General features: G+C 44.5%; 2 protein-coding genes across 3 annotated transcripts; one reads left to right on the top strand and one right to left on the bottom strand.

Moving 5' to 3' along the window:
- Positions 1–216: 216 nt before the first annotated feature.
- On the top strand, positions 217–6,298 carry acvr1l (activin A receptor, type 1 like). The gene is made up of 10 exons (XM_069661199.1): positions 217–366; positions 1,068–1,151; positions 1,582–1,836; positions 1,954–2,165; positions 2,321–2,420; positions 2,890–3,036; positions 3,146–3,421; positions 3,599–3,796; positions 3,913–4,043; positions 4,905–6,298. Exons 2-10 carry the CDS (start codon positions 1,079–1,081, stop codon positions 5,034–5,036), a joined length of 1,524 nt encoding a protein of 507 aa, XP_069517300.1. The 5' UTR covers positions 217–366; positions 1,068–1,078; the 3' UTR covers positions 5,037–6,298.
- Positions 6,245–11,358, bottom strand: d2hgdh (D-2-hydroxyglutarate dehydrogenase). Of its 2 annotated transcripts, XM_069661196.1 has the most exons (10): positions 11,257–11,358; positions 10,224–10,602; positions 10,082–10,139; positions 9,855–9,994; positions 9,359–9,552; positions 9,108–9,276; positions 8,858–9,001; positions 8,635–8,777; positions 8,361–8,526; positions 6,245–8,205 (listed from the first exon to the last, which is right to left on the bottom strand). In XM_069661196.1, the coding sequence occupies exons 2-10, from the start codon at positions 10,564–10,566 to the stop codon at positions 7,943–7,945; spliced, it is 1,620 nt and encodes a 539-aa protein (XP_069517297.1). In that variant the 5' UTR covers positions 10,567–10,602; positions 11,257–11,358; the 3' UTR covers positions 6,245–7,942. The 2 variants fall into 2 exon arrangements, with proteins under 2 accessions (XP_069517297.1, XP_069517299.1); XM_069661198.1 differs by lacking the exon at positions 11,257–11,358 and having other exon boundaries at positions 10,235–10,290.
- Positions 11,359–11,532: the final 174 nt, after the last annotated feature.

Genomic DNA, 11,532 nt, shown 5'->3' with positions numbered 1-11,532 from the left:
CAACATAAAACTAAGGGGCCACTAACCTGAAACTAAAACTGAACTGCAGTGATGAATAAGTAATTTTCCAGTTATTGAGTAAATGTACCGTAGTGTAAAAACGTAATGTCTCATTCGAGTATTTATGAATTAATAAATCGGCCTACAACCTGTTGGAGGACCCCTCCGCCCCACAATGCATCTCGATGTTAATGTTTTGGTGACGTCACGTGTGGCTGGAAAGGAAGACAGCCAGTGGGTGGGCAGGGCTGTGGTCCTGTTTTCGGCAATTGCATCGCAAATCAAGCTAATACGGTTGTCTGAACCTAAAACGGGGATACACAAACATCACAGAATGAGTTAGAGGCCATATTTCACGTGTGCCAGGTACGTGAATGTTTTCATCGCTCTGTTTGAGAGTCCTCTCCAAGCTGCCAGGCTGTGCTTTGTGCTGTGCAGCTAGCTTAGCTCGCAGGGCTAACAGCAGCAGCAGCAGCAGCATCGGGCAGCCGTCTGTCTGACTGTCTGGCGCCTCCGAGGCGCCTGTGGACGGCTAATAAAACCGCTTGTTAATGGCCTGATAGCAGTTACAGCAAACAAACAGGCCCATAGTCTGTGAGGCAAACAAGAAGCTCCAGATAGTTTTACTTGTTCGTAAACAGGCTGTGACATTGAAATGTGAAGTGTTAGCTTGCTAGCGGAATTTGTTGTAGTAGTTGTCAATGCTACTTTAGCCTGCAAAGAGCTCGTATCTTTTTAAAGCAATACATAGTAATTTAATGAGTTTGTTGATTAACAACTTAAGAATAATTACATGATTACGTAACCTCAAAGTAAATATCTAACTTTTTTTATCTAATAGTGTAATTATAGTCTTGGTGGTCGTCTTAGAAGTGTTTATCCCTTAATTAGGGGTGTGTATTGAATACAAGCTTTGACAGAGATAAACGGAGAAATCAGCCATTAGAAGTGGCTGCTTCCCATCAGTCTGCAGCCTTCGCAGAGATCATCATAAAACATGGAGAAAGTAAATGTAATTATCCTCTGTGCAAGAGTCTGTACTCATTTGAACTCTCCTCCTCTGTCAGTGCACTGAAACATGGATCGTTGCAGTGTCCAAGTCCTTCTGCTGCTCTTGCTGCAGACCCTGCAGACATCAGCCGAGGGCTCAGGTACTGTGCTCAACCGTCTATCCACTTCATGTTTTCAGATCGTGACGCCTCTTATCTGCTGTGTGTTCTTCTTTGTGGCAGCTGTTCATATTTTGCACTTGATAAAAAGGATAGCCATAACCTGTCTAGCTCTGAGGTTGAAATTATGGATGTTAAAGTGATGTTTTGAAGCTAAGCTGAGGTGTAAGGTGCATGTACTGCCATGTTTTTCACTATTTTGCAACATCACCATGCAAAGCTTTGGACATGCAAGATCTTATTTACATAACAGTTTAATTTACTTACAATTTGCATAACATGTAATCTCACTGTCTCCCTCTCAAACAAGTATTGTCATTTGCACTTACTTCTAGCATCTGTAGACGATTGAGATCTGATTCTATGCACAGCAAAACAGCATGAGTGTATTCTCCTGTCATCTCCTCCACAGATGGACAGTTAGTGTGTCTGTGTGATACCCCAAAATGCCTCGAGGACACCCAGTGCCACGGCATGCGGTGCTTTGCCTCCATCAAAGTCAGCAGCAGCATGGTGGAGTTTGAGCGTGGCTGCTTGGAGGGGTCAGAGAATATCCGTTTGCATTGCTCCACAGCTCCGTCCTTCCACCAGGCCATTGTTTGCTGCTCCAAGGACATGTGCAACCGCAACAACAGCAGGAGCTCACTGATGTCTATGCTTCCAACAGGTGGGTATCAGAATGTGCTTAATTTGAGATAGGGAGTCAATATTTGTGTTCTGTATCTATTAAATAAGTCAAACCACTCCCCTTCTGTACCTGTTTCTTCTCCAATCTTGCTCACAGCCCCAGAAGGTGAGCCAGTTCGGTATCGTGTGGAGACCTTGGCTCTCTTTGTGTTGGGTCCGGTGGTGGTCCTGGTTCTGCTGTCCGTAGTGTCAGTCTTGGCCTGCAGGAGGCTCCACCACGGCCGTCTGCAGAGGCTGCAAGAGTTTGACACAGAGCAGGGAGCCATAGACGGCCTCATCACCTCCAACGTGGGAGACAGCACTTTAGCGGTAGGAATAAAAGCAAGAACAAAGCGACTCCCAGCAGAGTTAACCAACATATCTCACATCACATGTTCTGTTCACTCCCAGTATTAACAGTGTGTATATCTGCGTTTGCAGTCACACACATACACAGCTTATCTGATATCTGCGTCTGTCTTCAGGACCTGTTGGACCACTCGTGTACATCAGGCAGCGGCTCAGGTCTTCCCTTCCTGGTGCAGAGAACTGTGGCCAGGCAGATCAGCCTGATGGAGTGTGTAGGTAGGTACAGCGCATCGACATCTTTACATGCCATCTGCAGGTTGAATTAAGGTGTCTTTGGTCGCACCTGGAGAGGTGAAAAATCACAACACCTGTATTAGGTTGTTGATGTAAGGTTTACTCATTGTCATGGCAACAAATTTGAGTGTTGAAAAATAAAGTATGTAGGTCAGATGTCGGGGGATCCTGTTTTTTCCTACCACAGTACCATGCAGTGCAGTTTGTTTCCACCTCTTTGGAATTGGAAAAATGTGGCTCGGTGCACTTTTTAGCTGTTGATATGAAAACATCTGATCTGTGTCAGACGGAAATAAAACTCCTTCTGCCCTACTGCGAATGTAGCCTTGAAAACATTCCCCTAATGCGCTGTTAAAATCAAAAGCAGACAATGATTACTTTTGTAAAACTTTATCTTTCTTCTTCTGTCTTTCTGTTTAACCGTCTCTAAATGTTCTCATTTGTTTTCCAGGCAAGGGCAGATATGGGGAGGTGTGGCGAGGCCAGTGGCAGGGGGAGAACGTGGCTGTAAAAATCTTCTCCTCGAGAGACGAGAAGTCCTGGTTTAGAGAGACGGAGATCTACAACACAGTGCTGCTCAGACACGAGAACATACTGGGTGAGTCAGAAAAATAGTGTAATAGTGCAAATGGAAAAAAGAGAAAGAACATAACTGTGATATAGATTTTTCCTCATCCGTCACGTTGCTCCGTCTCTCCTCCCTTCAGGCTTCATGGCGTCTGACATGACTTCTCGCAACTCCAGCACCCAGCTGTGGCTCATCACCCATTACCATGAGAACGGTTCTCTCTATGACTACCTGCAGCGGGTGGCTGTGGAGACGTCGGAGGGCTTGGCGATGGCTGCGTCGATAGCAGCCGGCCTGGTGCACCTGCACACAGAGATCTTCGGCACAGAGGGGAAACCGGCCATCGCACACCGGGACCTGAAGAGCAAAAACATCCTGGTCACGAAGGAGCTGCGCTGCTGCATCGCAGACCTCGGTCAGTTTGTAACCCAGTGTTTTACTTTCATCTACTGTTCACCTGTTAGTGTTTGTGTTGTCATTACTTAGACCTGTAAGTACTGAGGTATTTTTGTGTCCATTTGGTTGCAATCTTCTCTTAATTTATCGGTGGCAGGTGTCTCTCTAAGTCTAACTGAAGTACTGCATGTTACAGGGCTGGCCGTGACGCACTCGCAGGCAGACAACCTGCTGGATGTGGGCAACAATCCAAAGGTTGGCACCAAGCGTTACATGGCACCAGAAGTGCTGGACGAAACCATTCAGACAGACTGCTTCGATGCCTACAAGCGAGTGGACATCTGGGCCTTTGGGCTGGTGCTGTGGGAGATAGCCAGACGCACATTCAGCAATGGTGAGCCCCACGTTGACATGTTAAACAAGCAGCAGGTGACTTCCTGGCCCTGCTGTTAGGAGAGAGACCTAGCTTCATACTCTTGTTCCTAATTTGTTGTCTCACTTTGACTCCAGGTATTGTTGAGGAATACAAGCCTCCTTTCTACGATCAGGTGCCAAATGATCCCAGCTTTGAGGACATGAGGAAGGTGGTGTGTGTGGAGCAGCAGAGGCCTTTCATTCCTAATCGTTGGTTTTCTGATCCTGTGAGTATCAGTCTTTTACTGCCCTGTATTTGATCCAGTCAGTGAAACGGTCAATTAGATTCTTCCCGGACGCAGGAAAAAGGGAGAACGTGAAAGTGAGGGGGGCAGGAAAGAATCAAAATCATCCTTTTTCTTTAAAAATATCACTTTTTTTAATGAAGGAATACTTGATAGTTTAAAGGCTCCATATCTCTTGAATGCATATTCTCATATTTTCATGGGTTTCACATTTTTGGGTGTTTATTGTTCTCAGTGAAAAAGTGAAAACTGCATAATTCTGTTTTTCCAGAGTTACATGTTTAAAAAGGTCGCCTCTGAAATGTGCCGTTCAGAACAGCTGCAGGTTTCTACGTACAACCTTGCTTTGGCTGAAATCGACCAATCATCATTCACCTCAGGCTGCCTTCTTGCACGAGCTTGTAGTCAAGTTGTCAAGATTTCAGCTTACCATTCCGATACCTCCTGGCGATTCTGGCTCGTACATATAAGGCCGAATAACCGATCCGAGAGCGGCCATGTTTTCTACAACTTTGGAGGGGCTGTGCGGTCACTCCAAATGCTGTCGGTCAATCATGGCTAAGGTCTGACCTTTGAATGGCAAAACGTTCGTTTCAGGAGGAAGGAGAGGCTCCGAAAAATAATGAAATTTAAATATGTCTACAATTTTTAAAACGAAACAAATTTTACCAACGTGATTCAAAAACACATTAAGATAATAGAAAATTGATTGCAAAGATAAAATATGTCCCCTTTAAGAATGAGATCTCCGTGCATCCAAAATATGCAGATCTACATGTAAAAGTTCTTGAATACTTTCTCAGTGTGCGTGTTATCACCGCATGACTCTCCTGTCCCTCTCAGACTCTCTCCGCTCTGGTGAAGCTGATGAAGGAATGCTGGTACCAGAACCCGTCTGCCAGGCTAACGGCACTGCGCATCAAGAAAACCCTGGACAAGATCCACGGCTCTCTGGAGAAGGGCAAAGAGTCGTGAGAGGAGCCTCAGAGGCAGCTGCCTGAAGTCAGGGATCGGCTTAGAGAAGATCCGACTTGTTCGGCGATTAGAGTGACGGACAGAGAAAAGGATTTTTCAAGTGTCATCCAGCCTCATTCTTCTCTTTGCGCTCTCACTCTCTCTGTGGTTGCCTTCCACCGACATCCCTCTCTCGGACTTTAACCCACGCAGACGTTTGGAACTGTCCTGTCTGAATAAGCCAGCCTATGTCGATGTGCTCGCACTGACCTGAACTGTAGACTGTTACCGAGTGTGAAGAACATGGATGGCATGTTGTAGGACCCCATCCCAATGCTTTAAGGCCCATCTATGACTGCTCACACACACACACACACACACACCAAACACTACATACTGAGTCTTCTACAATCCAGTTACTGATCCCCAGCCAGTGTTTGTGGCGTCACGGTTACAGCAAGAGACAATCAGACGTGCTTCCCTCATTTAGATTGATTAGAACACGCCCACTCTGGCCACACACACACACACACATAAACACACTACAAACCACACTAATATATTCACGTACAAAAGGAGAAGAGCCAATAGAATCAAAGCTGTTTTTAAACTTTTTAAATAATGTGATATTTATGTATTAAATCCAATGCTACCACACTACTGAGGACGTGCAAGACTGGTGTACGAAGGTGCGTGAAACTGACTGTAAACATATATAAGCATTTACTCTACTCGACTTTCTGTACCAATGTCGTCACTATTGGCGCTCGTAGGAAATGATTTGTTGTGAAAAATAGGAAAGAGGTAGGAAGTTATTCCTGCTGAGCTTGATTGTTGTAGGAACAAAACAGGAAATAACGCGTACCTGCCAATAAGAGTTAGTGTGTATCTTATAATAAGAATACGAGTATGAACCGATGTGATCCTCTCTGCCTGGCGTACGTCATAAACTCACTGTGGCTCATTTTAAATACGTCTTCTGCTCAGGCAGAGAGGAGGAACACTTATTAGATTCAGAGCGGACATGTTTTAAGATACGTTTTCTGAAGCGAGGTGGGACTCATTTACCCCTCATTTCCCATCATGCCGCACTGTACAAGTTGCCTGAATAACAAAGAAAAAAAAAACACTCCATCTTTCAGTCGTTTTATTCATTTTTCAACAAATAAAGTTGCCTAGGTGTGCGGATACAAATGAGTTTGTTCACAAATGCTGGGTTTGTTTTTGAAGAAAACTGTTGCTTTGTCTTTTTTTATATGTAATAAAACATTTACTGCACTGTTGCCTAACGATGAGCCAGCCTGTGTTATGATTGTAAGACTCACGCTCAGTTGCTGCTTTGTTAGGCACACCTTGTTATTTTTGGCTGACCGCCGGGGTCAGCCCTACACACAGGTCTGTGACTGACTGACTGACTGACTGAGTGAGTGACTGTACTTTCAGAGCCGTAGAGAGAGTCACGACATCGCAATGGCGGATCATGGAGCATATTGGACCTCCACTGACGCGACTCTCTGTCTATACAGCTCTGGATACTTTGTTGGGGAGTAGGCGGGGCTGCTCCTCTGCTGCTCCTCCGCTGCTTTCCAACACGTTGTCATTGGCCTCATAAGGACAGTCCTTGTAACACATTGACCTGATGCGGTCAGCCACATACTAGGTGTTGACCTAGTCTTGTTTTTTTTAATAGTTTTTTAGTTTTTTGTCTTTATTTGAGAGGACAGCTGAAGAGACACCGAGAAATGTGGGGAGTAGAGAGTGGGGAATGACATGCAACAAATGATCACAGACCACCGAGAGTCGAGTCTGCGATCAGTGTGTTAAGGACTGTAGCCTCTGTACACGGGGTGCCTGCTCTACCAACTGAGCTGCACCAGCGCCCCTGGTACACCATCTTTAACCTAATGCAGTCAGGTAAATCTTTATGGAGGATATACTGTTTGTTTGTTATTACAGAGGTGTTTTTATTCAACCCATTTACATCCGTGAGAGTCTGCTAAATAACATAAACACTTTATTGCACTGAAATGAAACAGCCCCACAAACCTCATCCGACAAAATACAGTTAAATCCAAACTTTGCAAACCTTTAAACAAAAAGTGAACAATATAACATCACCAAGGCAGGATGTATTTCTGGATTGTTGCCTTTGTTTTAGCTTTGCGTACCTTAGAAACTGGCAACCAAGTGTATTTCTATAAGAGTGATTAAAAACTACAGATTCAAATCGAGTTTTTTAACAGTCCTCGAATGCTTATATGTACACTGAAGCAGTTTTTTTTGTGCTAATCATTTTTCTCATGACACTTTACATATAGAGAAGGTCGAGACTGTAATCTTTATAAAACACACAAGACCTTACTGTATGTTGTATTTCCAGATGCTTCTGTACCCTCTCCCTCTTCTTCTGTCTGCCCCCTAGTGGCTGCTAATGAGCACTCACTTCCTTTCAGATATAAACATAAAAAATATACTCTGTGATTTTCATCTATTAAGCAAATTGCCTTTAATTTGAGATCTAAAACATGTCGTGATATCTTATGGAGTAAGGAGTGCATCAAACTAAAGCTCCTACTACAGTGTGAGAAGCTGAGGTAGATAAAAATGTTTGGCAGTAGCCACACTTACTCTAACAAGTCCAGAGACTGCTGCAACATATTTGTCACTAAAACTGAAGCTCTATGTGGATGAAAATGAAAGTTCTTGTTTCAGGTTTTGGACTAAACTAAACTTGGGTGTTTGTGGCTTTCCTGGCAAATGGTGCTTCTTGTGCAAAACCAGCAGTTCTGCAGTAAATGTGTGAAAAGGTATCACAGGGCTACCACAAAACCACTCGGCAGCGAGGTTGTAGCTATGAATAGAGCTCCTGGGTGACCTTTTCAGACATCACCACCACCACCTACCCCACAGCTCCGAGACAGTCCGAGTCATTTCAGGTTATCTGGTAAAGTCTTGTACGGGTTGAGGATGCCCTTAGGATCCATCATGGCCTTGATATCACTCATGAGAGCCACAGCCTGGCTGGGTTTACTGTAGTAGATGTAGTTCCTCTTTTTCAGGCCCAGTCCGTGCTCTGCGCTGATGCTGCCCTGACAGCTGGCCGTCCACTCGTAGACAAAGGGCTCGATGGCGGCGAGGAGAGCGGGGTCTCGGGCGGGGGAGGTGACGTTTAAGTGGAGGTTTCCGTCTCCTAAAAGGTGTAGATGGAAAGAGATGGGGGTGCAATTGCAGTGAGGTGCGTTCAAACAATCCATACACCACAATAGCTAAAAAAAGAGACTGCCCAACCATATGTAATTCTAGCAGCTGATTATTTCCCTCCCTCTTTTCATCATCTGTTCTTACCAACGTGTCCGTATCCCACCACACTCTTGGCCCGACCCCCCAGGTGCTGCCTCATGTCTGTCACCAGCTGGTAGAGCCGCTCCAAGGGAAGCGAGATGTCGTACTTGTATGTGAAGCCCTCGTGAGTCAGCGCCTCCGTGACGCGTTCACGCATCGACCACAAAGCCTGACGCAGAGGAAATGGAAAAATTGATTGCATGATCATTTGCATCCACAAAAATAAGCAGTTTCACCATCGAGCTACACAGACTTTTTAAAAGATTGGAAACAGTACCTTTATTTTCGAGTCTTCAGTTGCCACGGTCCCGTCAGTAACCAGCGATGATGTCATCGCCTCGTCTAAGAAATTGTGTAGTTTCTCCCCGTCGTGTGTCGCGTCAGATCCGGACGTTTCTATCACGACGTAGAACGGACAATCTGCAAGATGAAGGGAACAATTAGGCGTGTGTGTGCAAGTCAAAGTATTGTTTTATGAAACAGTGCATGTGTGCGCCTACCTGAGATAGGATTGGGTAGTTTGAGGTGCGTGTTTAGCAGCCTCATACATTCACTGTCCAGAAATTCGTAGGCTGAGAGAATTTCTCCCAGCATGCCTCTGCAGAGCTGAAACGTCTGCAGCAGCTGCTCAAAGGTCTCACAGCCTAATTTAAGAGAATAAAATAATACATCCATTAGAATACAAAAACAACTATTGTAGAATCTATACTAAAAAATGTGTAAAAGGGAGAAGCGATGAGAAAATCCTACCCAAAAAAACCACATTAACAGATTTGGGTTTGCGTGGACAGAGGATGGACACAGCAGTAATAACCCCCAGTGTGCCCTCCGACCCGATGAAGAGCTGTTTGAGGTCATATCCTGTGTTATCTTTCCGCAGCGTCGCCAAGCAGTCCAGCACTCGCCCATCTGCCAACACCTGTACCACAAACAAACGTTGGAGCAGTGCTTTTATTCCTTCTCAGCATTCCTAAATATCCTAATTTATTTACTCCACTCACCACTTCCAGACCCAGCACAGTCCCATGTAAGGAGCCGTATCGGAGCAGTCGGAGTCCGCCTGCATTAGTTGCCACATTTCCCCCGATGTGGCAACTGCCTTTTGCTCCGAGATCAAGCGGCATGATGAAGTCTCTCTCCTCCAGGTAAACAGACAAGTTCTCCAAGACACAGCCAGCCTGACACGTCAGAATGCCTGAAAGATGGAGTCAATTATCTCTAAACATAAGGACAAATATGGTAAATGACACTCATTCTTTTTTTTAAAGATTATTTTTTTGGCCTTTTTTGGCTTTATTTACAGGACAGCTGAAGATAGACAGGAAATGTTGGGAGTAGAGAGCGGGGGGATGACATGCACAAATGATCGGCAGACCGGGAGTCGAGCCTGCGATCAGTGCGACGAGGACTGTAGCCTCTGTATATGGGGCGCCTGCTCTACCGACTGAGCTAAACAGTGCCCCAAATGACACTCATTCTGAGTATTTTTAGACCTACCAGAGATACTATCAAAGGTCAGGATGTTGTTCATGAGGGCAGTGGAGAGGATGATCTCATCATAAACTGGCACACTGCCTCCAACCAGCCCAGTGTTTCCTCCCTGAGGATTCACCGCCAGATTACGACTGTTACAGTATCTACAGAAGAGCAAACACAAGAACTTTAACCAACATGTAAACCCCTCTCTTGTGTATTTGTCCTTCAACCACCTGTTTGTAATTTACTTTAGGATTTGAGAAACTTCCTGCGTTGTTTTGGGTCGCAGCAACACTTCACCAGAACCTGTAGAGAATAATAAAAGATGTAACAATCAAAAAGAAAATATATGTTCAAGTGGAAAGAGCTAAATTAATTTGTAACCATCACCTCTAACTGACTTGAGCCAATCCACATTACTCGACTCCAGCAGGTCCGGATCAGTGATGGCTCTCCCTGGTAGGATCTCCTTGAAGAAGGCTAAATCTTCTGGAGTTACTCTGGAAAAAGGACGTCTGTCTGGAGCTGCAGCAGGGGACGGCTTTGGCCCTTCGTCCCCAGTGTGCAGCTTTCGGCAGTAGACCGCTGACTGCCATGAGGTGGTGGGAAGAAATAGGCTGTGTGCGTTCACAGGTGAGTGTCTGGCTGTTGCTGTAGATGAGACGCTTCTATGGAGGTTTAGACGTCTGAGAAACGTTTTAAGTCGTAGGGTTCTTTGTAAAATCCCCGCCATCACTGGAGAGATAGTTAATAGAGGCGGCAGAGGAGACTGCAGAAAAGAAGTGGGATGAATAATACTTTTAATTCCACATGATAGAAGCTGGTAACCCTCTGAATGAAACAATATTGCATTCTTATGATAATTTTGCTATGGGGTTGGAACTAGGTATGTAAAACATCTGGATTTATTACAACGTAACACAAATAACAAATCCTCTCTGCATTTAATAAAGCACGCTGTAATATTTATAAAATACACATCTCAATGTGTGATTTTACCTTACCGAAATGTCATGATAATCAATTTAAAAATAGGACACATACCACTATGCACTGCTTCCTCTCCTCAACATTATACCGGGAAATAATATTTCTACATTAATCAAGAGGTAATGTCTCAATATACATGGATGTTCCCTGAATGCACCTCTGTATTGTTATTGCAATTAAGCAAGAAAAATAAGTAAGAAAGCTGCTTCCCTATCAACGATGCGTACCTGTAAACAACCTTCCTAGCAAACTGGCATTGCTTTTTAGTACAACTAAACTACATCGCGGTTTTCCCTAGAATAACGCTAAATGGTATATTAAATGAGATATCTTAAACAGTTTTAGTCTGCTAAAGCTGTCATTTCAGTTAGCTAGCTTGCTTGGCTCTAAATAGCAGATATTGACAAACGAGAAAGTACATTTATTCACTCACCCTAAACGTTCATTTGACAACCGGCATCTTTCGGCGCTTATGTCTTTTTTCGTGTCATATCTCTGCGAAAACTGTCACAAAGTTCAAGGCCAGCGAAGTTACTTAAACATGTCACCTTTAGTGTTTACAACGAACATGTGATTACTTGCAGGAAGCTACTGAGGAGGTTGACGGGGTGAAAGTTCATCGACGTGAGAATAGACCAATCAGATAGCCGCTCTCAGATTGAACCAATAGGCGTGAGTCTTGTATCGTGACGATGCAGCCAATGATTAC

Source organism: Semicossyphus pulcher, unplaced genomic scaffold (assembly GCF_022749685.1).
Source record: "Semicossyphus pulcher isolate SPU_LCO1_2020_fin unplaced genomic scaffold, fSemPul1.0.p SCAF_14, whole genome shotgun sequence".
NCBI lineage: Eukaryota > Metazoa > Chordata > Actinopteri > Labriformes > Labridae > Semicossyphus > Semicossyphus pulcher.
Note: the sequence above shows the minus strand (reverse complement) of the source record. Positions and strands in the feature narration are given on the sequence as shown.